General features: G+C 38.8%; 1 protein-coding gene across 7 annotated transcripts in view; it reads left to right on the forward strand.

The window, feature by feature from the left end:
- Window positions 1–27787, forward strand: part of SSH2 (slingshot protein phosphatase 2) — a 254643-nt gene that overhangs the window by 197353 nt on the left and 29503 nt on the right. For 5 of the 7 annotated variants that reach the window (XM_042966619.1, XM_042966621.1, XM_042966622.1 and 2 more), the window contains 6 exons: window positions 4328–4449; window positions 9596–9664; window positions 10458–10523; window positions 15028–15222; window positions 18865–18958; window positions 19314–19442. In XM_042966619.1, the coding sequence (XP_042822553.1) occupies window positions 4328–4449; window positions 9596–9664; window positions 10458–10523; window positions 15028–15222; window positions 18865–18958; window positions 19314–19442 (675 nt within the window). Of the gene's footprint in view, window positions 1–4327; window positions 4450–9595; window positions 9665–10457; window positions 10524–12357; window positions 12735–15027; window positions 15223–18864; window positions 18959–19313; window positions 19443–27787 lie in introns of those variants that run through there. The other 2 variants (XM_042966620.1, XM_042966624.1) reach the window with 2 other exon arrangements.

A 27787-nucleotide genomic window follows, 5' to 3' on the forward strand; every position in this document is an offset into this window, starting at 1 on the left:
GCCAATTCCAATATTAGGGAATTATGTAAAAAACTGCCATTTTAAATTACATTTCTCTGATTAACTTGTTGGGTTAAATTACATTATTAGATTTTGTCAATCTTCTTCCCAACAGAAGAGTATGAAATAAACTTCAAACCCAGGTGGGTATTGGGTTTTTCTTTATGCTGTGGCTCTTAAATTTTTAATTCCATAACCTAGAATCTTGAACTTTGAAAGGAAATTTAAAACCTTGAGTCCATCCTCAGCATTGCAATTTTTTCTATAAAAGCTTTCATCTCAACCTTCTTGAGTATATAAGTGTTAATGGCTTCTGACTTCCTGATTAAAGCACCACTTCCTTTTAGTAAGAATTAGTTGGGGCACCTGGCTGGCGCAGTCGATAGAGCATGTAACCCTTGGTCTCAGGGCTGTAAGTTTGAACCCCACATTGGGTGTAGAGATTGCCTAAAAATAGATCTCAAAAAAATAAAAAACAAACAAACAAAAACGTATTAGCAATTACACAGATACTCTCTAGAGGTCCGAGATCAAACCCTAAGGCCTCTAAGTGCCTTTCTGCCATCTAAAAAGCCTAGAATTGAAGAAATCTGAGATGTACCTATTACTTAATCCTAAATCAGTATAAAATGGGAAATCAGCATTTCCCATTAGGTTTGGGGTCTGATGTTATGATTATATTAATAAGCAAGGGAAGGCCAAATGTTTGAAATTCTCTTGATGTTATGAATAAATAAACCCCTCACATTTACAAAAGAGAACTAATGGGGCAGGGCACCTGGGTTGCTCAGTTGGTTAGGCGTCCGACTTCAGCTCAGGTCATGACCTTGTGGCTCGTGGGTTTGAGCCCCGTGTTGGGCTCCGTGCTGACAACTCAGAGCCTGGAGCCTGCTTTAGATTCTGTGCCTCCCTCTCTCCCTCCCCAGCCTGTGTGTTCATATTCTCTCTCTCTCTCTCTCTCTCTCTCTCTCTCTCTCTCTCTCTCTCTCTCTCTCTCTCTCTCTTTGAAAAAATACACATTAAAAATTTTTTTAAGACCACTAATGTTTACCCTGAATATCCCAAAGAAACTCTTGCTGCCCACCTGCTAACTTAGTCTCATAACTTGTATGATAGGTAATGTTTGTGGAGGTTATTTGTTTTTTCCTTTTATTTGTTTCAGCTTAGCCACTGGTTGGTGTAGAAGCTGTGGATAAATTTCAGGAGCACAGTTCAGTTGTTCCCATTCTGTATGTATTTGAGCCTTGACAGAGGATGAAAGAGCCTCTAACATATTTAGGAAACTGAACAGTTAGCTCAGAGCTTGCCAAGGCAAGCCCAAGTTTAGGTATGTAATAATATGTGAGCTCTTGTTGATAAAAAATTCTAGTTTACCTGTACCTGGTTTCTGATTAGTTTAATATTCTGTGTTGTGTTCCTAGAATCAGAGTGTTGATGCTGCCTTCCAGTCTCCTCATGTGCATTTACTCCTATCCATAGCTATATGTGTATAATGCTCATTTGGCCCAGCCCTCTGTTAGGCCTTTGTCCATTTAAGTATTAGTTCTTAGCTTCTCACAAATGAATTTGATTTGAAATGCTCTGTTGCTTTGTGGAACATAAAGTTAGCAGTACAGCTCTCTCAACCTTGCATACTTGGAATCAGAATGGTGGATGTTACATTCTTGTTGTATCAGCTCTTATTAGAAACAAGCTTTAATATGGCCACTTTTGCCATTTGTGCTTCCCTAACTTTTCCTAGTTGTATCGGATTAGAGACAAAAAGGTAGCCATGGCAGTGAGTCTTACCTCTCTCTGCCTTGCTAAATGGCTCACTTAAGCTGTGTGACTGCATTTCTTTTTCTCTTTGCATGGCTACTTTTGGATTAGTGACAGAATTGAGGGAAAGGAAACTCCAAGAGAAGCACTGAAAGAATCCCAAATAGAAATTTCTGTCAAATTTCTGACAGATATCTTGAGCTAGTTGATGGGATTGGAACTCTGTGTCTCTTATGAGATAAGGAAAGATAAGGAATGGTGGGTATTTTATACAGAGTAAATTGCCTCCAGTGCAGTTTGCTGGATTTTTATTAAAACAAATAAAGAGGGGCACCTGGGTGGCTTGGTCGGTTAAGCGTCCGACTTCAGCTCAGGTCATGATCTCACAGTCTGTGAGTTCGAGCCCCGCGTCGGGCTCTGTGTTGACAGCTCAGAGCTTGGAGCCTGTTTCAGATTCTGTGTCTCCCTCTCTCTCTGCTCCTCCCCTGTTCATGCTCTGTCTCTCTCTGTCTCAAAAATAAATGTTAAAAAAAAAATTAAAAAAAAAAAAAGAGAAGAGCAAACTAGACTATGCACTCTGCAAGGGCAAGGACGGTATCTTTCTTCTACCGTTGAATCTTTAGCACTTGGCTCTGATTATATATGCAGTAAATGTATAGTAATATTTGAATGGATGTTAACTGGAAGCCATTTTTTTCATCTGTTTCCCACCCCACCCCCACATTTTTTTCTTTCTTTGTTGGAATTTTTATTTTTTTAAGCTTCAACTCTGTGCCCAATGTGGGGTTTGAACTCATGACCCTGAGATCTAGAGTCACATGCTCTACTGACTGAGCCAGCCAGGCCCCCATCTTTATTGGAAAATTTTGTTAAATTGCTTTATTGAGGCATAATTGATCTTCAAAAAGTTGTGCATATTTAATATGTACAACTGGATGAGTTTGGAGATAAGTATACATCCATGAAACCATCACCACAATCTATGCCATAAACATCTCTATCATTTCCCAAAGTCTCCCCCAACCCTCTTTATTATAATAATTGTTATTATTTATTGTTATAACATAAGATGTGCCCTCTTTTTTTTTTTAATTTTTTTTTTTTTAACATTTATTTATTTTTGAGACAGAAAGAGACAGAGCATGAACGGGGGAGGGTCAGAGAGAGAGGGAGACACAGAATCCGAAACAGGCTCCAGGCTCTGAGCTGTCAGCACGGAGCCCGATGCAGGGCTCGAACTCACAGACTCTGAGATCATGACCTGAGCCGAAGTCGGATACTCAACTGACTGAGCCACCCAGGCGCCCCAAGAAGTGCCCTCTTAACAAAAATTTTAATGGCCTTTTTTTTTTTTTTTTAGCAGTTTTAGGAAGAGTGAACAGAAGGTAGAGATTTCCCATATATTCTCTGTCTCCATTCTTTCATAGCCTGCCCCATTTGTTACAATTGATGGACCTACATTGATTGACACATCATTATTACTCAAAGTCAAAGTTTACCTTAGGGTTCAGTCTTGGTGTTGTACATTCTGTGGGTTTTGACAAATGTATAATGATATGTATCCATCACTTTGGTATCCTACAGAGTAGTTTCATGGCTCTAAAAACTTCTGTACTCCCCTACACCCTGGCAACTACATATCTTTTTACTGACTCCATTGTTTTGCCCTTTATAGAATGTCATATAGTTCGAATCATATAATATGTAGCCTCTTTAGATGGCTCCTCACACAAAGTAATATGCATTTAAGATTCCTCCATGTCTTTTCATGACTTTATAGCTCATTTCTTTTTAGTGCTGAATAATATTCCTTTGTATGTATTTAGTTTATTCACCTACTGAAGGACATCTTGGTTGCTTCCCATTGTTGGAACATTTTAAAGTAAAACTTGGACACCATGTCATTTTACTCTAGATACTTAAGAAGAAAGCATAACCACAGTGCCATTATCACACTAACAGTAAATCCTTAATATCATTTAATATCCTGTCCATATTCAAATTTTTGGAAGGCCCGTTTAAAGTACTATAAACAAGCAATAAATAAAATTTTTAACAAAAAAATAATATAAGCCTCTGAAAAAGCAATGTCTTTATCACTAAAACTAAAGAAGGAAATCTCATAGTGTATAATCTTTCAATTGAGTACACTCCTCTTATATATTAATAGCTTGCTTTGTATTGAAATTGTTTCTGCAACTTGCATCTATGAGTCCGGTGCTCACATTCATACAACTCACATTTCCCTCTTCGATCTTTAGAACATGCCCTGGTAGTTGTTATTATAAATGCTAGTAGCAAATATTTATAGAGCTTTTACTCTATGCCAAGCACTGTGTTTTACATGCATTATTTCATGTGATTCTTATGATCCAATGGGGGTAGGTATTATTATATCTCCCTCCAATTAATTTAGTAACTTACTGAAGGTTTCATAGTTAATACATGAGCTGGGATGTGAATTTAAGTCTTCCTGAGCATGCTGTAAGATGCTGATATAAAAAAGGTTGAATGATCTACAACTAACCTTCTAAATTTCCTAACGTATCTGTTGTCTGTTATCTTCCAGGCTGTAAGACTAGAAAGTACTTACCAGAATAGAACACGCTATATGGTAGTGGTTTCAACTAATGGTAGACAAGACACTGAAGAAAGCATCGTCCTAGGAATGGATTTCTCTTCTAATGACAGGTACGGTACCCCAAAAGGAGGATGAGAAGACTCCTTTTTAAATAACCTATTCCAGTTGCCTTTTGAGTTATTACAAAAACATATTTTGCCAATTCTATTCTTAAAGGTCAATGCCTAAAACTAGGGAGCACAAAAGTTATCTTAGCCATACAATCTTGAGGGATGAAAATGATTAGTGAATGTCTTTGATTGTGTTCCTAATTTATCACCTATTCCTCACCTTCCTCTACCCTTAGGTGGTAATGAATATAAAGCAAATGATTTAAACTTCAGTCTCCAGGAATAAAAAGCTACCTTTTCTTTGTAGTTAACTCTATTTTAAGCAGTAATGATTCACATTGCTGATTCTAGGGCACGTACCCTTTAATATAGTGCACCAGTGGGTCTTGGGTTCAAAGAGAGCCCACTTTAACTGCAATCTCTTCTGTTTATTCTTGGCCTTACACCTTGCTTTTACCAAATGTTTTACTTCCTTTTTCCTGCTTCTGAGGTAGAAGGGCAGGGTTGGGAGGAATTGATTCTTTAAACTCAGAACAGAACCTTTTATAATCTTACACCTTTGGCTTTAGCAGTACTTTGCATCCTATATTTAAAGATACCATACACCACTCAGAACCTGGCTCTTTTGTGTCCATAAGGTTTATTGCTTTCCTTTTTTATTTTCCCACTTCTTCTGGAGAAACCTTGAGAAGACTGTGGAATGTGGCTAAGCAGATCTTTGCACTCCAGATAATAAGCCTCAGGAAATCCTGCCAGATGTCTCAAAGCATTGACTTCCTGGTTCAGGACTAGAATGGAACTGTGGAGTAGCTGGCAGTGTGATCCGGGCCTGGGAGAATTTAGCCACAAAGAGAAGACAGGGAGTGATTCTAATTGTCCTGATCTTGGGAAGAAAAAAATCACATTTGTCATTAGGTTTCCCAAACAAGTGTTTACCTACACTTGTACAGTCAACCTGAAAGTTATTTGTGGTTTCACGAGGCCAGAGTTGTTACCTTGTATACAGCCTTTAATTGTATGCTCTGAAATTACACAGGTTTATAGACCACATTTCGGTTTTCTCCTGCATGGATTTAACCTCTGGTATTAGCTAAGCAATAGACCTTTCAGAAAGTAAGCATTTATCCTTTTAACTACCTACCTTGCCTACATCATTAGTATTTTAAGACCTCTGATTTGGACTTTTCTCTCTCTAGATCTGCGCTGTCCCATACAGTAGCCACTAACCACTTTGTGACCATTTAAATAAGTTAAAATTAAACAAAATTTAAATGTCAGTCCCTCAGTCACAACTAGCCACATTTCAAGTACTTTGGCTATATGTGGCTAGTGGCTGCCATATTGGACAGTACATGTACAGAACATTTCCATTGTTGCAGAAAGTTCAGTTGGGCAGTGCTACTCTATATCTTATTTCCTTTGGTTCTTCCTGATTCTTCTCTTAGAAACCCCATAAAACAGGAACTGAGATTGCGTGGAAACTTATACTTGAGTCTTCCCCTAGGGATCCAAGGCAACAACTTCAGATTCTCCTGACTCAGCATGTGAGAAATGAGCTGTGTAATCTTATCTCTTTTACTTTGTTCCAAATGTTCCCAGAAATCATAAAGAATGCTTATTAATATGGGTGCCCAATAATTTATCCTCAGTGAATTTCATCTGTCTTCAGTAATGGTCCTGCCTGAATCACATCTGACTAACAAAAGAAAATTTTATTTTATGGAAGACAGAATGTAATGTGAAAAGCTATAGAAACTAGTTTTCATTCTGTTTGGTAACCTCAGTATTATGAATTCCCATCTTCTGTTTGATTAATCTCCTTGGATAATAAAAAAAAGTGCTGCCCACTTCAGAATACTGGCACTCAGGTAATCTAGTATCATTTCTAGCTCAACTGCTGTTGAAGGAATTTGTATCATTTTATATCAGAGAATATAAAAAGTTCATGTTTCAAAATAGCACTAAACCAAAGTAGAACCGATTGTTTATGACAGACATATCTTCCCAAATAGTCCCCAAGATATGATATGCCAATTCATTTAGCCTGTTTACAAGTTCTTTCAGTATTGTGTTATATTTTAAGGAAGACATTTTTATTTAATATGAAATTGTCAAACTGGTTTCCATACAACACCCAGTGCTCATCCCAAAAGGTGCCTTCCTCAATGCCCATCACCCACCCTCCCCTCCCTCCCACCCCCCATCAACCCTCAGTTTATTCTCAGTTTTTAAGAGTCCTTTATGGTTTGGCTCTCTCCCTCTCTTTTTTTTTTTTCCTTCCCCTCCCCCATGGTCTTCTGTTAAGTTTCTCAGGATCCACATAAGAGTGAAAACATAACAAATATTTAATATACAGTGTAACCTTGGTTTCCAAATTGCATTGAATATATTTCAAATTATAAAATAATAGAGCTTTTTGGTGTCATTTTGTAATTTTCCTTTGAACCCCCAACACCTTGAAATGTCTGGTACAAATAGGCACTTGATAAATATTTGTTGAATGGGATGAGTACTAAAATAAGTACCTATACTCTAAAGGAGAAAAATCTCATGAAACTCAAGGTAAACTAGATAAAAAATACTAGGTGTGCCTAATTCAGGCCTGTCTTTCCTATCATGTGAAAAAGCTATTTCTTAATGTAAAGAAGGAGCCTGGCCTGAATATAAGCTGAAAATGTGATGTTTGATTCCTACATATCACTGCCTCTTGTCCAAAGTTTAACTGGTGTTTGATCACAAGCTCATATATCACACTCTTTTAGACCTCTGCATCCTCTTCTGTAGTTACTTAATGTCAAGATTTGTCACTAGGCTATAAACGTTTTGTGTTTATACCCAAACTATACTTGTTGCTGAGAACCTGGCTAGGCACTCACTTCAAAAAGAAAAAGAAAAGAAGGAAAAAGGAACTACTCTGAAAATAACCCCACTCCATCTGAGGACACCATTTTCAAAACAAGTTTTACTTGTGCTCATCTCATCTTCTCAATGAAAATAGTGGTAGAGTTGTCTTCCTCCCCCCTGGACTCTAGCATGATAGCTGTGTGTCTGGAGTTCAGGCCCAGCCTTCCAATGTGGATAAGCTGTTGCAATCTTGATTTGACTCTCCTGAACTCTGGAATCATTAGTGGAGGGAGCACTGAGTAACACAGACCAGCAAGCACAGTGCAAAGCATTAGACACAGCCCACCTAGGGAATGGCCTTGGTCAGCCCTGCACTGACTCCCAACAGTCAAAGCTTGATATTCTTCATGTTGTTTTCACTGCATCTTTGTGATGTTTCCTGTCTCTCCATGCCCCCACTTTCAGTTGTATTAGAACACTCACCAAAAATTCATACTCAGCATTTGTTTTATATGACTATTCATATGTATTGTTTCACTTTAAATACTTAAAATATTTATGATAACTCTATGAAAGTAGGTTTTGTTACCTGCATTTTAAGATGAAGGAATTAAGACAGAGAGGGTAAATAACTTACCAAAAAGAATTGAAATACCGAAGGAGATCAAATCCAGATATTTTGATACAGTGTAAGTGTTTTGTTATGTTTTGGTACTGTGATACACATTTTTAGTGTGTTATTTAATCTTCAAAAGAAGGTGTTTTTGGTTTTATAGATGAGAAAACTGGAGCACAAAGCAATTAAATAATTTGCCTAAAATTATACAGTTAGTGCCAGAATCTAGGTTCCAGAGCCCATGTGACTCCAGAGCCCGTGCTCTCAACCATAATTTGCTGTTCTGCCTCCCATGTGTACGGTTCCTTCTATACCATGCTGCTCTTCTAGATACATTGGCAGGGAGAGGGCGTCAAAGCCTTTGGGAGACTGGATGGAAGGGGAAATTGGCTTATGGCAACCTTAAGGAGAGAAAGTGGCAGAGGTCCGGGGAAGACTACAGAGAAGTGGTGCAATAGAGACACAATTGAGAACCCATGGCTTTCTTTCTTTTTTTTTTTTTTAATTTTTTCTTTTTTTACATTTTATTTTTTTGAGAGAGAGAGACAGAGAGACAGAGCACAAGTGGGGGAGAGGCAGAGAGAGAGGGAGACACAGAATCAGAAGCAGGTTCCAGGCCCTCAGCTGTCAGCACAGAGCCCAACATGGGGCTCAAACTCACAAACTGTGAGATCATGACCTGAGCCAGAGTCGGATACTTAGCCAACTGGGCCACCCAGGCACCCTGAGAACCTATGGCTTTCTATCCCAACCTATTCCCTTAACTTAAAGCTAATTTCCTCCCTGAGTTAATATGTGACTTAAATAGGATTTCAGTATACTAGGGCTGTCCTTTTGTTGGTTTGTTAACATTCCTATTCGCTCTGCATCTCAGCAGTGCTGGTCTAGTTCAGTGCACTGTCACCAGGCTCTGTTTTATTTAAGTTGCATTGTGTCTATTTTTTCTCTCTAACTTGATCACAAACCATTAACAATTACTTTTTTACATATTTTAATTCCCTTTCTCTTTTAGACAATTGAATGTGTTCTGATGTTTAGTAAATCTACATAAACTTCAGAATTAAATTTGAGAAAATTATATATTCAGAGGTCTTCAGCAACCAGCAGTAGTTCTTGGCATTAGAAAAAATTTTGGAGGGTGCCTGGGTGGCTCAGTCAGTTAAGCATCCAGCTTCAGCTCAGGTCATGATCTCACAGTTCATGGGTTCGAGCCCCTTGTCAGGCTCTATACTCACAGGTCAGAGCCTGGAGCCTGCTTCAGATTCTCTCTCTCTCTCTCTCTCTCTCTCTCTCTCTCTCTCTCTCTCTCTCTGCCCCCCCCCCAAAATAAATATTAAAAGAAATTTTTTTGTTGTTGTGTTAGGTGCTGTGACTTTGGGGTGAAACCTGCCAATCACAAGTCAGCATGTGGATTTTTAGACAGTGGCCACTTTCGAGATTGCAATACAAGTTGCTCAGTCAATAAGTTTTCTTTGTTAAATATGTAAGGACCTAATAACCACCTGTTTGATACAGCTCCAGAGCACATGCATTAGGTTGATAGTAATATGATAGAAATTCCTCCACTCCTAACACGCCAGAATTTAGAGCTGAGGGGCTTTATCTTTTGTGTTGAAAGAGTTAATAAAGAACTGCTTCCTAGAATAATAGGCATTATTAACCTGTGGACTGTTTCTTGTCTTGCAGCAGCACTTGTACCATGGGCTTAGTCCTGCCTCTCTGGAGTGACACCCTAATTCATTTGGATGGTGATGGGTAAGAGCTTTCCCTTTTTATTCTCCTACAGAAAGCCAAGGGATGGGTTCCATCTTAGTGCCCATTCATTCAGCTGAATGGGAGGCCCAGTGTGCCCAAGTAAACTGTCATGTCAGCAACTCAGTGAGTCCTTTTAAACTTCTGTTTTGTAAAGTGGAGTAAAAATATAACTTGCCAGGGCCTCTCACTTCTGTTCTTCTAGGCTGGCTACAGTAAGAATCCAAACAAAGAAAAACTAGTTTGTTGGCTCACTCTTTCATCTGAGCATGTGGGACTGTTGCAATGCTCTCCCAGAGGATGATATGTTCTGTTTCAAATAACCTCTTGCTGCCTCTGCCAGCTGTCAGCCTACAGTATAACCCCTTTCCTGTGCCAATTCCTTCCAGTGACCCTCCACCCCCACCTCCTGGTGTTTTTAGAATGTGTCCCCAAGAGACCAAGATGTTTGCTCCAGTTTATAAAACCCAGGTCAGGTTTGCTAAGAACCCACAAGACTTCCAAATAGAAATATACAGCAGAACAGTTTGTCTGTAGCTACAGCTGGGAAACTATATGTAATTTCCTAACTCCAGTGTGGGAGTCCATTCGTTTTGCTTGGTAGATAAAATCAGACAATTTGTTGAAGCTTTTCAGTCAAGCTTTTCAAGTCAACTATACTCCAGTTAACTTCTACATGAACCTGGTGATTTCTTCTACCAAGCCAGCAGTTGTGAGCCTGGGAAATGACCTCAAAAACTCAAAACTGAAATAACCTACTCTCATTTGTGGATTTTTGTCTCATTTTTTTCCTTAGTGGGTTCAGTGTATCAACGGATAACAGAGTGCACATATTCAAACCTGTATCTGTACAGGCAATGTGGTAAGAGGACTTTTAATGTCTCTATGAACGTTTTTAAATATAGTATTAGGGCAATATTTTGTGAATAGCAGTATTTGAAATAGCACAGTTCTCTATGAAAATGCTATATGATCTGTTTGTGTGTTTAAGATTTTGTGTGATCTGTTCGTGTGGTCCTCATAGTTAAAGATGACCTAAGAGTTCAGTTTTCAAATTCTCATAGTGGAAGGCCTTAAGCATTGGTAAACAAGTAAAATTCAGAGATGTTCTTAGACTCTGGAAGACACTTAATGGATCAGATTGCCAATTGGAACAGAGTTTTACAGGGACACATTGACTTAAGTTAGTAACAGTCTAGAGCCAAATCTACAACATTGCAGTACTACAATGCATTAGTGTTGAATTTCTTAAGGTAATCAGGGATATTATTGATGGAGTTATAGGTAGATAAGTTTCCATTTAAATTGCTGGTGACTGTTTGCAAGACTACATAATACAAATAAAGCCTACACATTATAGTTGTCAATAAACATCAGCTGGTGTGCTGATGCTTTGGAGCTACTTAACTATGTGTCAGACAGCGTGCTTTATGTGGATTATATCTAGTCATCACACCAACTCCCCAATATAATATTAGTGGCTCCTTTTTATGGATGAGAAAACTGAGGTTTTGGAAAGGTTACATAACTGGCCTGAGAGTATCTCTTCTATTTAGACAGAATCGACTCTTACTTATTCTCGATTATGTAGAAAAATGATCTCATATAACTAGGGAATGGTGTGACTCTAAGATTTAGTCTATCCCTGAGTTCAGGGATTTGAATTTTAGTTTCTCATTCAGCTGCCTGTTCTGTAGTAGAAGTCCCCCTGGGGAACAGAATGGACAGAATGAAAGCCAACAGGAAATAAAGGAGCCTGAAAAAAGATTCCAGAGAGCTCATTTGCCCCTGAATAACAGGATTGATAGACTTGAGCTGGATAAAACAGAGTCAAATGAGCTTAAGAGTCACCATTTCATGCAGTAATTGAGGTAGAACAGAGTTATGTGTTTAAGCCAGATTTTTAGATTTAGGGCACGTTTCACAGATAAATCTCTCATGGAAAACTTACCTTCTCTGACGAAGACTCCTTTAAAGGCAATTGACCTATATCTGTTCCTAGGTCTCAAGTAAAACCAAACAGCGTAAGTCCCAAAAATGACAGTGTTTTTAGTTATATTTTGAAAAGGAGTACAAAGCAGTCTTAATTCATAAGACAGTGAAGATTCAAGTAATAACCTAGTTCAATCTGGGATGTTCTAAAGCAAATTGACTAGTCCTACTTCTGTTAGCTCATTGTAGAATAAAGTTTTTGGTGTACCACATGGGGAGTAGTGAACTGAAAGTCACAGGGGAAAAAAAAAAAAAATGTATGGATCAAAGCAGCATTTAGACCAGGTGTTTCCTTCATAGAGAAGGTGGTTACTGCAGCCTCCCAATCCTGTATGCAGCTAAAATAACTGAGGTGGCTAATAAGCCTTGAGTGTATTTTAGGGCACTTGCCCCAGACACTTGTGGCATATGCTTTTGAAGCACATGTTTCCTGGATAAAGAAAACATGTGTTGAATATCCTGTACATTGCACTCAGCTGGCCCTTACCTTCCAATCTATGTAATGACACTGAAATTCACTGAGAATTCTCAGAATCTGACAAACTTCTCTTGAGAATTTGGCTTACTTTGAGTAATAGAAAGCATTTTAAAAGATTCTGCAACTTTGTTTTTAGGGAAAAATTTGTTTCCCTGATAAAAATGGACTGAAATGTTTTTCCTTTATTAAATTGGCAACTATTTTCTTTTTTAACTTACAATATATGGGGTTGACAAGGACTTAAGGAACAGACGTTGTCATTTACTATTGGTGGAAGAATAAACTGGAACAGCCTTTCTTAAGGATGATTTGCCAATATGCCTTACCATTTTGCATGCCCTTTTAACCTAGTAATTCTTCTTCTAAGAATTTATCCTAAGGTGATAACCATGGGCGTGTACAAAAATTTTAACCATAAGTGTTGTAATAATAGCAAAAAATGGAAAACAATTTAAATGTCTGAAAAGGAGGAATTAAATTATGGTGCCTCCATGTTACTAAATATAATGCAACCATTAAGAATAATCTGGTTGATGGGACACCTAGGTGGTTTAGTTGGTTGAGTGTCCGACTTCGGCTCAGGTCATGATCTTGTGGTTTGTGAGTTCAAGCCCTGTGTCGGGCTCTGTGCTGACAGCTCAGAGCCTGGAGCCTGCTTCTGATTCTGTGTCTCCCTCTCTCTCTGCTCTTTCCCCACTCGCACTCTGTCTTTCAAAAAATAAATATTTTTGAAAATTAAAAAAGAATCTGGTTGAAGAATATTGACATAGACGTTGGTAAGAAGGTACAAAGTAAAATCAAGTTAAAAGGTATATAGAATGTGATCATATCTTTATTATAGATCTATGCATAAACAAAAAAACTGAAAAGATCTATACTAAAACCTTAACAGTGGTTATTTCTAGGTGGCCAGATTATAGGCTATTTCTGCCTTATACTTAAGATCCCTAAATTTTCTAAAGTTAACATGGATCACTTCTGTTTTGAGGCAAAATTTTAGAAGTAAGATGTAAATAGATTGCCTATAGAATTTTCTCATACTGCCCTCTTCCCACAGGAGACCAGCATTAGCTAACAGCTAATAAGACATTTCTTTTAGCAAATACTGTGCTCCAACCATAAACTAGACATTCTTTTAGGTACTTGAAATATGTCAGTAAACAAAATGTAGAAAGATCCCTGCTTTTATGTAACTGACTTCCTAGCATTTCTGGCTTTAGCTTTTCCCAAGCATATAACCAAAAAGGTACTTTTCAAATAAAAAAATAAAAGTTAAAAAAAAAGGTACTTTTCAGTTTTGTTTACCCTTGGGTTCCTAAGTTCAGAGTCAGAGATTTAATTAGTCTTCGTATAACCAGAGCTATTCTTAGAAAGTAGCTCAAGCATATGAATAAATGGTTTAAAGAGACTGGGAAACTTACGCAGCAAGAATGATAAATGTCATTATGGGAATACAAGCTGGTGCAACCACTCTGGAAAACAGTATGGAGGTTCCTCAAAAAACTAAAAATAGAACTACCCTACGACCCAGCAATTGCACTACCAGGCATTTATCCAAGGGATACAGGTGTGCTGTTTCTTTTTTTTTTTTTTTTTTTTTTTTAATTTTTTTTTTTTAACGTTTTATTTATTTTTGAGACAGAGAGAGACAGAGCATGAACGGGGGAGGGGCAGAGAGAGAGGGAGACACAGAATCGGAAGCAGGCTCCAGGCTCTGAGCCATCAGCCCAGAGCCTGACGCGGGGCTCGAACTCACGGACCGCGAGATCGTGACCTGAGCTGAAGTCGGACGCTTAACCGACTGAGCCACCCAGGTGCCCCTGGGTGTGCTGTTTCAAAGGGACACATGCACCCCCATGTTTATAGCAGCACCATCAACAATAGCCAAAGTATGGAAAGAGCCCAAATGTCCATCAATGGATGAATGGATAAAGAAGATGTGGTATGTTAGAGTATTACTCGGCAATCAAAAAGAATGAAATCTTGCCATTTGCAACTATGTGGATGGAACTGGAGGGTATTATGCTAAGTGAAATTAGTCAATCAGAGAAAGAAAAATCATATGATTTCACTCATATGAGGACTTTAAGAGACAAAACAGATGAACATAAGGGAAACATAATATAAAAAACAGGGAGGGAGACAAAACAGAAGAGACTCATAAATATGGAGAACAAACTGAGGGTTACTGGAGGGGTTGTGGGAGGGGGCATGGGCTAAATGGGTAAGGGGCACTAAGGAATCTACTCCTGAAATCATTGTTGCACTATATACTAATTTGGAGTAAATTTAAAACAAAAATTAAAATTAAAAATTAAAAAAAGTAAAAAATAAAGGTTCTAACACCTTAAAAAAAAAAAAGAATGATAAATGTCATTAGATTAGTCCTTCCTGGGCATGAAAGGACATGTCCTCAAGGCTTAGGGACATCTAGCTATGTGTTCTTCGTGGACCCTCTGAGAATCATAGGGAATATATGCTGTAAGATGATTCTGCACCAAAGGAAACTAATCTTTATATAGTTAATATAGTAAATGGTTGAGATCTTTAGTTCTGTAGTGACATAGTACACCCATAGATAGCATGTTCCAACCACAGGGTCATGAGCTCCATAGGTACTTGTTTTTCACTGATGGGTTGTCAGTTCTCCTACCCCCATCTCTAACCCAATCTTAATAATGCATCATATCTTTCAGCAAGAAGTATCTAGCCGAATGCTATGAATAGGTAATATAGTATAATCAGAATCAGAGAATCTTAAATTCCAGGGAATAGATTCTCCAGAGGCCAAATTCTATAGGATCTAAAAATTGAAAGAATTCTGGGTACACATGGATTATTGGCTTTTTGGTATCCCCACAGTTCTACAGTGTTTATTTCCCAATGTATCTTTCAGGTCTGCATTACAGAGTTTACACAAGGCTTGTGAGGTGGCCAGAATGCATAACTACTATCCAGGCAGTCTGTTTCTCACCTGGGTGAGTTATTACGAGAGCCATATCAACTCAGATCAGTCATCAGTCAATGAATGGAATGCTATGCAGGATGTGCAGTCCCACCGGCCCGACTCTCCAGCTCTCTTCACAGACATGTAAGTCAGTTTACTTAGGATCACGGAATTTTTCTGTACTGTGTCCAAAGTGTCATAAGCAACATGTTCCCCCCTAATCTCTCCTCTTGGAGAATTAATCTTACCAGTGATATTAGTCATTGTCTACACTACACATCTGCCATACAAAGAACCCTATTCTTTCCATCTGCAAAGGCTTTAGGAGTTTCACTCCTGGGCACACTGGAATCTCCATATTAAAAAACTGCAATACCATAAAATCCTATTCAGATTCCACTAATTTGAAATTTGAATTTAAAGGGAGTTAGGCTGGGACGCCTGGGTGGCTTAGTCAGTTGAGCATCCAACTCTGCTCAGGTCATGATCTCACGGTCATGAGATCAAGTCCCATGTCAGGCTCCACACTCAGTGGTCGCTCAGAGTGGAGCCTGATTAAGATTCTCTCTGTCTCCCTCTGCCTGGCTCCCACGTGCTTGCTCGCTCTCTCTCTAAAATAAATTTTTTTTTTAAATAAAAAAATGTAAAGGGAGGTAGGCTGAAGTCTGCCTTTGCATTATCTGTGAAAGAAGCATTTGGTAAGCAAATTAATGACATAGAGAAGCTATTAAAGGGATGTTTCTAATGTTTCCAGTCAATTTAAAAGACTGCCTAGGTTGTTATGCTAATTTTAAACTGATTTCTGTTCACGTTTGTCAAAAAATAATTTATAATTCAAGTGTTGGAATCAGCCCCACCTTTGCCTTTTTGGGTCTTTGTCAGGGAGATTTTATTAAATCTCCCTGGTGTACTGTTGAGTTGGATAAAGGCCTGAGGTGGAGATGATGTTTATTTCCTTTTTAGGTCTATGTGTTGAAACTTATGTGACTATTTTGGAAATTAAAAAAGGTGTTTATTTTGCTCTGAACTCATCTCAGCACTTCCAAGGTATTCTACAGCTAGGAAAAAAGAGTAGTTACTTACTGTCTGATCATATAAACCTTCACCTTCAGATTCCTAAAGTCCTATCAAAATAGTTCGGGGGGTGGAGTTCTTTTGTTTTTTAAGAAAATGCTTAATTTAGATAATGTGAACTTATTTTTACTAGAAAAGCTAAAATATCCAAGAATTGTGTGAACAGATCAGTCAAAAAAGCGGTGGAAGCTCTTTTGCATAGGGTGTTACTGATAATAGGACCTCCTTTTTCATTATCCCTAATCCTTTGACGATCCCACAGTAACTGAAAAAATAAGGATTAGTCTGGCTTTCAGAATCTTGGAAAATGTTACTGATTTCATGCTTTATAGCTGGTTGATGGGTATCAAAGGGATGGATGTCTCATCTGACTCAAAAATGGACATTCTATTTTTCAAGTTTATTTTGAGAGAGTTGGGGGGAGGGGCAGAGAGAGAGAATCCCAAGCAGCCTCTGAGCTGTCAGCACAGAGCCCAACATAGGACGCGTACCCACGAACCACGAGATCATCACCTGAGCCAAAGTCAGACAGCCAACTGAGCCACCCAGGTGCCCCGCAAAACTGGACATTCTAAAGCAGACTTGCATGAGAGAGAGAAAACCCTTCTCATTTCTCATGATTTATTGGAGAAAATTTGGGTATTAGAGCAGAAAGAAAGAAAAGGCAAGGAAATTGGCCATTTTCTATCTATATATATCCCCAAGCAAAAAGAGTAATGTAAAGTGTAGTCCCTGGCGCATGGTAGAGGCTCATTAAATGTTAGTTCTTGGTATGTACAACATAACCCCAATTTTAAGATATATTTATATATCTGCCTTAGAAAGAGACTGAAAGCTATAGGTCAGAGTATTGATGATTATCTCTGATGCAGGGATTTTTAGTGATTTTTATTTTTCTTTGCATTTTTATGTATTTTCCAAATTTTTCCCTAGTGAAATTGAGCAAGAAATTGTGTCTGTGTTGTCATGTTTTTTCCATTCCCTCCTCCCTAAATTGACTAGAAAAGCCTAAAAAAGAATGCTGAGCATACAGGGAGAATGTGTGCCAAAATGGATTGAAGTGCTCTAGTGCAAATACAGTTTATATTTTGAAATCCAAGGAAGGGGAAGAAGGGAACATACGTATGTAGTACCTCCAGTGTATATCAAATATTATGCCAGCCACTTCATACATGGTACCTCATTTAATCCTCAAGAATCTCATGAGGCAGATATTGTCCTCATTTTATAGAAAAGGAAACCTGCTGAGAAAAGGGAAGGAATTTGTTCAAGGTTGTACCACTGGTAAGTAGCAGGGCTCAGATTAAAACCCAGGTGTATCTGCTCCCAAACCACTCTGATCCAAGTGTTGTGAAGGATTAGGAGAAAGATTACTAAACTAGGGAATCTAACTCATGCACATAGGTGGTAAAATTTGTTTTTATCAATATTTTTTAATAAAAGACTGAAATATAGAAGTTCCTACCATTAGCTGTGTCTAGGAAAAATCGTGGGGAGCATGATTAAGAATTTTAATCCTGGTCAAGACAGGGATGCCTTGATGGATAGGGAAATGGCACCAGTATTATCTGTATTCTGCAGGGCTCATGAGAAACTAAGAGTCCAAGTGGTAGGGAGCCCCAAGGTTGTGAGGTCAGAGCATCCATCTTTGGAGATTACCGAAGCTATTTTTGCAGCCAGTGATAAGGCTTTAGGCAGCAAAGGCAGGCAGGATGCCTGAAGGCTTAGTCCATTTCCATCTCCAAATAAGGAGGTACAGAGCAGATACCTTCTTGAGTAGGTAAGAGGGAAAGATGAGATGGAAAGTGCTCTTTGTCAGCCTCACTCAAATTCTGCATAATATGAAGTAGTGCTTTTAGAGAGAAGCATCCAGTTACATTGAACCAATGTCTTTCTAGTAATTGGAGAGTCAGCTTCCTAGTTTAATTTCCTTTAGTTCCTGGGGTAATTTTATTTTTGAGAGTCAGAAGATTAAGGGAAGTAACATAATCCTGCAGGTAGGGTGTTAGGCTGGGCTGAGAGTGCTGGTTCAACTGCCAGGGTATGTGATCTGTGGTATGTCATTTAACCTTTCAACTGTGTTTGCTTCCTTCATCTGTAAAATGGGGATAATAATTTCACAGAGATGTTATGAGAACCTTCATGAAAAGGAATGCATTTTGGATGGAAGTCCTCTGGGTAGTTAATTCTTGGAAACCCATTTTGGAAAGAATTTGCCTCATTGAATAAGGCAGAAATCATTCTTTTGTCTTTCCTGTTTCTAGAACGACAGCAGTGAATGATGAGCATTAGGTGGCATTTTAACCTACAGAAGACCCAGTTCCATAGTGGGTCACAGCATTGTTCTACCCAGCTTGGTATTCTAGTGCAGCAGGTGGTAGCCAGGGGTACTTGATGGAGAAGTATGGCTGTGGTTCTGTGTTAAAGTAGCATACACAGCATAGCCTATTTGTCTTTACTCCTTCATAGATGATTATGCATATATTTAAGGGCTTTTACATGTACAGCCTCTCTATACATGTTTACATTCTGTACATTGTGCAAAGAAAGTTTCCTCAATTACTTTTTTTTTTTTTACCATACCTTCAGAATATAAATTTTTGAGGGTAATAGAGGGAAGGTCTGCCAGTTGGGAAACATAATCAAATGGTATGTTCATTAAGCTAGTCAAATGCCTGCCTAAGAAAAAAATCACCATTTCTCTCTTCTCAGACCAACTGAACGTGAGCGAACAGAAAGATTAATTAAAACCAAATTAAGGGAGATAATGATGCAGAAGGATTTGGAGAATATCACATCCAAAGAGGTAAGAAACCTTGAACTCCTGTTCCAAGGCTAGCAATGGAATAGCAGGTGTGGGGTTAGAAATAGTGAATGACTGGGGTGCCTGGGTGACTCAGTCAGTTAAGCGTCCAACTTCGGCTCAGGTCATGATCTCACGGCTCATGGGTTCAGGCCCCGCATTGGGCTCTGTGCTGACAGCTCAGAGCCTGGAGCCTGCTTCCAGTTCTGTGTCTCCCTCTCATTCTGCCCCTCCCCTGCTCGCACTCTGCCTCTCTCTCAAAAAGAAAAAAAGAAAATTTTAAAAAGAAAAAAAGAAATAGTGGTTGAAAGTACAGAGGCACTTTCCAGAGAAGTAAAATATGTCCTCTTTGTTTCAGATACGAACTGAGTTGGAAATGCAAATGGTGTGTAACTTGCGAGAATTCAAGGAATTTATAGATAATGAAATGATAGTGATCCTTGGTCAGATGGATAGTCCTACACAGATATTTGAGCATGTATTCTTGGTAAGTCTCAGGCTGCTTTAAGTGATGTGCTGAATCTAGTCCATATTATATTTAAATAAAATGTAACTTAAATTTAAAACAAAGGTAATAAATACTCAAACTTCATTACTTCCTAGTTTTTTGCTACATTTTACTGTTATCTGTGCTCTTAGATTATTTACATCTATTGTATGGTGGAAATGTTATCTAGTAGTATGCTTCTGCTCATCTCTTCCCAGTTCCTCATTCAGTGACATCAAGCTGGTGGATTAAAATTGACTGGTCAGGGGTTGCCTGGGTGGTTCAGTTAGTTAAGCGTCCAAGTCTTCATTTCTCAGTTCAGGTCATGATCTCCCAGTTGTGAGATTGAGCCACTCATCACCTCTGCACTGATAGCGCTGAGCCTGCTTTGGATTTTCTCTCTCCCTCTCTCTCTGCGCCTCCCCTGCTCATGTGCATGCTTTCCCTCTCTCTCTCTCAAAATAAATAAATCTTTTAAATGATGGGTGGGAGGGGCGCCTGGGTGGCTCAGTCGGTTAAGTGTACGACTTCAGCTCAGGTTATGATCTCACATGTGAGTTCAAGCCCCATGTCGGGCTCTGTACTGACAGCTCAGAGCCTGGAGCCTGCTTCCGATTCTGTGTCTCCCTCTCTCTCTGTCCATCTCCCACTCACACTCTGTCTCTTTCTCTCAAAAGTAAGTAAACACTAAAAAAAATTTTTTTTAAATGGGTGGAAAAATTTAGACCAAGGAAGTAGGCAAATGCTATAAATCATGCCCTTCTTCCACCCATCGATTGTTAAGTATCTCGTCTGTTTTTCATGACAGTCAAAAGTCCAAAACGGGAGCCTGGGTGGCTCAGTCGGTTGAGCATCCAACTCTTGATTTTGGCTCAGGTCATGATCCCAGGGTCATGAGATGGAGCTTTAGGGTGGAGCCTGCTTGAAATTCTCTCTCTCTCTATCCTTGTGCTCCTCTCCCCCACTTGTGCACTGTTTCTCTCTCACTGTTTCTCTCTCTCTCTCTCTCTCTCTCTCTCTCTCTCTCTCTCTCTCTCTCTCTCTCTCAAAAAAAAAAAAAAATAGTCCATAATAGTTTTATACAATGTATCCAAATAGAATGATCCTTTGAGGTCATCACTCTTTCAAATCTGCCAAATTTGCCTAAGGTCTAATATATCTGAGCAGAGCAGGTGGGAACTACTTATAACTGAGATGCTATTGGACTTTTAAACATTTGGAACCTTATAGCCACATTTTGAGTTCCCCAAATACTTTTGTGATTGCTAAAATTTCAGTGACTTAAAATTGTTTTTTGTGGTTCCTGAACATTTAATGACCTGCGGTTAGCCCAAGGACACCTTTCTGACTGATGGATTGGGAAACCTTCTGCAATCCTAAGACCCATTTTCTTCCCAAATGTTAAGAGTTTTAGTTTTCATCTATACATGGTAGTGGGAATGAGGTTAAAAGGGTCATTAAAATCAGTGGGGAACGTCAAAACTTTGTTTTGTTTCCACTTCCCACACACTTTGACCAAAAATGCTAATAACCAGAAACTAAATTGATTTGGTTTGAATTTCACTTCCTTTCTCCGGTAAGGACATTTGTGAAATGACTAGAAGCTGAGAAACAGGAGATAAGAGGAATAAATGCACAGCAACTGGCTAAATTGGATCATCTCACCCTGAATATTCAAGAGTTTATGTCACCAAGCAGTCAGATTTTATGCCATTGAAGGCTTGTGCCCTGAATTAACTTTTTGACGCTCTGTGTGTGCTTGTAGAGTGATTCACAGTGGTGTATAGCTATGAAATTACTCATGAAAAGCTGTGAGCTGGAAAAGGAACTTTTTTTCCATTACTTTAACTTGACCAATGTGTGTTGCCATGTCTAAGTGTAGATCATACTACAAAGCTGTCATTGACCTTTCCATTTGTAAAGCACTTGACTTTGTTGTCTTTTGTGTGTACCTCCACAAGGGTTCCCTGCTGTTGTATTATTGGAAAGAATTTTTGTGTTCTCTATAGAAAACTTATGAGTCACTCATTCAAATGGATCCTGCCCCTGACTGTGTCTATGTAACATGACTAATTTTTATGAAGGGCAAGTGCCTGTAGCCAAAAATAGCTCATGTTAGAAAGTGACCAGAGCTATAAACTTGGAAGTCACTTTTCCATTAGCTTATATTTTAATACCAAAAAGGACGTAGACATGATGACTATGAAATATAATTAATATCTGACTATTCAACCTGTTTAACTTCAGGTATACTTCCCTGTGTCTCTGATGCCACCCGCTCAAGAACTACCTTCTCCTTGGCTTATTTTAGGACAAATAGAGAAAATTTAATAGTACTCTTAGCAGAAAAAACAATCCAGTTCTTCCCAGACTAGAGTCCCTAATCAAGTACAAATGCATTTCAGTATTTCTACCAGTATATTGATCCTGTTATTTCGTGATTATTGGCATATCCTTCTGTCTTGGGTGTTTTTACTTATTATAAAAATGATTCATGATCATTATAGAAAGCTTAGACTGCTTATTAGTGAGCTACACAAAGTCCATTCTTTTCTATTTATTTTTTTATTGAAGTATAATTTAATTACCATACAATGTAATGTTTCAGGTGTACAACATTGTTGATTCGACAGTTTTATACATTACTCAGTGCTCACCACAATAACTGCAGTCACCATCTGTCACCATACGACATTATTACAATATTATTGACTGTATTTCCTATCCTGTACATTTTCATGTCTGTAATTTATGACTGGAAGTTTGTAACTCTTGAACTATTTTTTTAAGCTTATTAATTTATCTTGAGAGAGAGAAAATGCAAGCAGGGGAGGGGCAGAGAGAGGGGGACAGAAGATCTGAAGCAGGCTCTGTGCTGACAGTAGAGAACCTGTGGGGCTCGAACTCACAAACCATGAGATCTTGACCTGAGCCGAAGTCAGACGCTTAACCAGCTGAGCCACCCAAGTGCAGAAGTTTGTAACTCTTGATCCCCTTTATCTATTTCACCCATCCCCCCATCCAGCTTTCCTCTGGCAACCACCAGTTTGTTCTCTGTATTTGAGTTGGGTTTTATTTGTTTGCTTTTTATATTCCACATATAAGTGAAATCATATGATACTTGTCTTTCTCTGACTTATGTCACTTAGCATGATTATTGGCATATTCTTCTGTCTTGGGTTTTTTATTCATTACAAAAATAATTCACGTTCATTGTAGAAAAGTTAGACAATTTCAGAAAGCTATAAATAACATAACATTTGCTCATCACCAAAAGAGGTAAGCACTGATATCTTTTGTTATATTAGTCTTTTTTTATTTTTTTAATATGTATCTATAGATTTTTGAAAAAGGGGAAATCTCAGCTTCACATATAATTCCATTTTCTAGGAAATGGACATGTTCTCTCCATTCTGAATATTTCTCTTATTTGGGAAAAACTTTCAACTGAAGAATTCTGAAATTTAACTCTTATGCACAAAATGGGTACATGAACACTTCTTCCCCAATGGCTTCCTCCCCTTGTTTGAACCACCATATCCTATATCCAAACCCCTGTCTCTTCTCCAGTGAGTCTGTGCTCTGCTGGCTTTTCCAGCAATTGACACGGAAAAAGGTCTTATCCAAGCTGCAAGTGGTGGTGTTAGTTTTCTGCAAAGTCATTTCATCTTGTGCTTAGCTGCCATGCCTGGAGTGCAAAGCAGATTGCGTGAAGGGAGGCAGCAGGATTTTTCCCCTCCCTTCAAAAGAATGCTCAGCTCTGCAGTGCACTGCACAGAGATGTTTATTTAGAAAGGTGTCCAGCTGGTATGGAGAAAAGTATAGAGCATAGTTTAAAGAAAACCTTCAGCAAGAAGAGAGGATTGATTGGTTGGAAGCCAGGGTATTTCCAGAAAAAGTTCTTCCACATCCTTAAGAGTGTACCACTTCTCTGAGCTGGAAGCCTTTGCCCAATCAAGTCTTAATATCAACAGCTCTCCTGGATGTTGTCCCATTGGCTGAGAAAAAGCTAAATGTGAACAGAGACCCTTTGCTGAAAGGCAGGCAGCTTTCTTAGTTGAACAAGGGAAACAGGAATATTGGACACAACCAATAATTTTGTTCATGAATAAAAAACTAGTTGATTTTTATTGCTGATTGTAATATTTTTCAATATTTGACATTACAGCTCCTTTTAAAATAATGTTTCATTTCCAAAGAAAAATTAAGCCTCAAATTGTAGTTACTTCTGTAGGTGCAGAGAAATGGAGGGTATATGAACAGATAGAACTTAAAACAGATGGGCTATTTTAATCCTTCATGATTTTGTCCCTCACCTGAAGATGTATAGCATAAACTTTTCTCGGAAGGAAAAATTAATTAGAGATGTTGTGCCTGGTTGTCTCAGTAATTTGATTCACAATATTGAGGCTGTAGGTGTCGTATGATGAAGAAGATATGGACAGGATACCAATCCCTGGAGATGATATCACGTTATACTGATCCTAGCAGAACCCCAATACAGTCTTCCTTTAGGTGCTATAAATGTGCTCTCTTCTATTTTGCTTGGAACATTTGGACCCTCACAAGGCTATTTCCTGAGGATGACATTTGAGAAGAAATTAATCACTTGGGGGCGCCTGGCTAGCTCAGTTGGTAGAGCGTGCAACTTGATCTCAGGTCATGCGTTCGAGTCCTACATTGGGCGTGAAGCCTACTTAAAAAATATATATTTTTAGAAAGAAAGAAAGGAATTAATCACTTGGGTCTCTGGGAATGGCACAGTATAGGGGAACAAGAGTGAAAGATGGAAATGAACTTACTTAAGAATGTATTGGGGCGCCTGGGTGGCTCAGTCGGTTAAGCGGCCGACTTCGGGTCAGGTCATGATCTCGCGGTCCATGAGTTCAAGCCCCGCGTCGGGCTCTGTGCTGACAGCTCAGAGCCTGGAGCCTGTTTCAGATTCTGTGTCTCCCTCTCTCTGACCCTCCCCCGTTCACGCTCTGTCTCTCTCTGTCTCAAAAATAAACAAACGTTAAAAAAAAAAAAAAAAAGAATGTATTATAGTCCCAAGATTTCATCTTACACTTCAGTAAGATTAGAATATACTTTGCATAATTACATAGAACATAGTGGAAAAACCCCTTGGAATTGTGTCATTGTAAGCCTGAGAAGCATGGAGGAAAAAAATAGATGGAGTCCGTGGAGGGCCCCAGGTGGCTAATATGCATGGCATTTATATTGAGGACAGAAAAGTAATTACACCACATAGACTCCAGTTCTTTCTTTCAAGTTGAACCTGAAGCAACCCTAAGCACAACCCAAGTCACGTTATATGGACTTCACTGAGTCAGTCGGTAGCCAAAGCTTTTAATTTCTTTTGTTTCTGGATATGTGCCATTTCAGATTGTCAGATTGAATTTTCTCTGGACAGGTAGATGAAAACCATGGACTTTTCCCATCGCGTAAGGGTTATTTCCATCTAGCTGGACAGAGTTCCACAGAGGATTTAGATTTCTAAATTAAGAAGTGAAGTGGTCACATTTCCCTGGCTACCGTTTAGCCACTCAACCCTTATGGCTTGCTTCTGTCTCCTTGAATCCTTTATAGTTCTTAACCTCTTTCTTTGGTGTGGGAGCTTATTTCCTAAGGTTGAGCACAGAGCCTTCAGAATGTCCCATATTTTTTTAAGGCAAGTCAGCTGAGCCCTGGTCTGTAGAAAATATCAGTTGTCCATTAGTCCATTTACCTAAATGCACCTTCACAGCCTCCTTGATCTGTCTCCCAGTTCAACAGCCAAATTAAATTACATATCACTTGTAATACAATGATAGTGCTTGCATAACACTTTACAGTTTCAGAGTGTTTCATTTATTTGTCTTATTTGATCATTCATTCAACAAATATTTGTTGACCCTCTCTTTTGTACCAGACAAGAGGCTAGATATTTGTGCAGTCTGATCTAATTCTACAAGGAGAGGGGCACCTGGGTGGCTCAGTCGGTTAAGCGTCCGACTTCAGCTCAGGTCACGATCTCACGGTCCGTGAGTTTGAGCCCCGCATCGGGCTCTGGGCTGATGGCCCAGAGCCTGGAGTCTGCTTCCGATTCTGTGTCTCCCTCTCTCTCTGCCCCTCCCCCGTTCATGCTCTGTCTCTCTGTCTCAAAAATAAATAAATGTTAAAAAAAATTTTTTTTTAATTCTACAAGGAGGGAGTAATGAATCCTATCAGATAGATATTCATGGAAGGCCAATGACACAAATGACATGGAAGGAAGACACAAAAGTGACCCCTGGGTTAGACAATTAGAAGAGGTCATTAGTAACATTAGCAATAGTAGTGAGGGCAAAAGCCACAGTGCTGTGGGTTGAGACTTATGGGAAATGAGTAATCAAAGAAGGTATTAGATTATATTTCTATGAATGTTGGCAAGGGATTAGATTTCTATGAATCTTGGCAAGGGAAGGGAAAAAAGGAGAGTGTCTAGAAAAGAATTCATGATGGAAAGAGAGTTTTTCCATTTTAATATGGGTGAAACGTTTTGGGTTTGTTTTGTTTTGACAAGGATGGGGAGCAACAGGGACTTATAAACAATAGAAACTTCTCAAAGTTCTGTAAGCTAAAGTCTGAGATCAGGGCACCTGCATGGTCAGGCGACAGCCATCTTCTGGGTCATTAACTTCTCTGTGTGTTCTCACAGGCAGAAGGAATTAGGAAAAACTTTATAATTTGAGAATGTACCCATTAGGTATATAGGACTAGGGTGGGAGGAATGTTCCATTTTATGGATAAGGAAAGTGAAGACAGGTTAAGCAGTTTGCTCAGTGCCCCACAGTAGAATGGGGAGTTGAGATTTGAACCTGAGTCTTCTAATGCTAAATTCCATTTAATACATAATTCGAAAATAGGTAAATTATTTTAAATGTTTGCCTTTTCAAAAGAGATGAACAGATAGTCCAAAGATAGAAAATGAGCCTGAAACATTGAAAAGTTGCTCACTTTTAAGAGAAATGCAAATTGAAATTACACTGAGGTAACATTTTACACCTGTCAGACTGGCAGAAATTCAGAAGCCTAACCCCAGGTTTTGTTGGCAAGGCTCTGGGGAAAAAAAGGGGCACTCTCCCTACATTGCTATGGGAATGCAGATTGTCTCAGCCTCTGTGGAGAGGAATTGAGCAATGCCCAACAAAACTGCTCATTGGCTCAACAGTCTCACTTCCACAGATATGAAACATCATTCACAGGAGACTAGGTGAATCAACTATTCTATGACTATCCAATGAAGTGCTATGTAGGTGTAAGAAAGAGTAAGGAAGGTCTCTGAACTGTGCTGTGGAGTGGTTCTGAGGCTATATTGTCAAGTGAAGCAAGCAAAGAACAAACATATGTATTGTATACTACTTTTACATAAGGAACAAGTGGTAATAAGGGCGTATTTGCTTAGAACATAGGTAGAATAAACCGGAAACTAGTTACAGTGGTTTCTCTTGGGAAGATTGGAGTAGGAGTGAGGGTTCAAGTTTACCTTTTAATAAACTTTTGACTTTCAGTCTTATGAAAGTTTTGCATATTCAAAGTCAAATGGAAAAGAATGGAAAAATCACACCCTAAAATTGAATACAAACAGGAGCAAATGAATCCAAATGTATATCAAATGGGTAATTTCACAGAAAGAAATTAATTCAAGTAACTTTCAGCATTATATTCTGACTTAACCTCTTCATGGGAAGAGGAAAAAAAAACTGCAAAGAAAGAAAAAAATTTTTGAGAGAGCACAAGTCCGTGTGGGGCAGAGAGAGAGAGGGAGAAAGAATCACAAGCAGGTTCCACACCATCACTGCAGAGCCCAATGCGGGACTTGAACTCACGAACCATGAGGTCATGACCTAAGCTGAAGTCAGATGCTTACTCAACCAATTCACCCAGACACCCCAGAAAATTTGAACTTAATGGGTTTGTAATTGGTGTAATTGGTATTGGAAAAATAATGTTGAAACTATTTTGTAAATAGAGCAAATGAGTTGTTGGAAACCAAGGTTATCCCAGTGGAATAGGGAGCTATAAATGATGGCAAAGGGGCAAGAAAGAAAGGAAGTACCTTGTGGTGTTAAATTTGAACTGGAGGTACCAATGTAAATTCAATATTTTTTTTAAAAAATATTTCCTAGCTCTGTCTACTGGAAAGTTTAGAAGCAATGATCCATACTTCTAAACATATCTAATTAATGTCCAGATCTTGATTACAAAATACCATTCTTTGCTAAAACCAGGACTCCTTGGGGAAATGGCTAATTCCACTCACAGAGTGATTCTGGAACAACTCTTAAACTAGGAAGCAAGGAAGTAGTGGGGTCAAAGACTAG

Source organism: Panthera tigris, chromosome E1, assembly GCF_018350195.1.
Source record: "Panthera tigris isolate Pti1 chromosome E1, P.tigris_Pti1_mat1.1, whole genome shotgun sequence".
Classification (NCBI taxonomy): domain Eukaryota; kingdom Metazoa; phylum Chordata; class Mammalia; order Carnivora; family Felidae; genus Panthera; species Panthera tigris.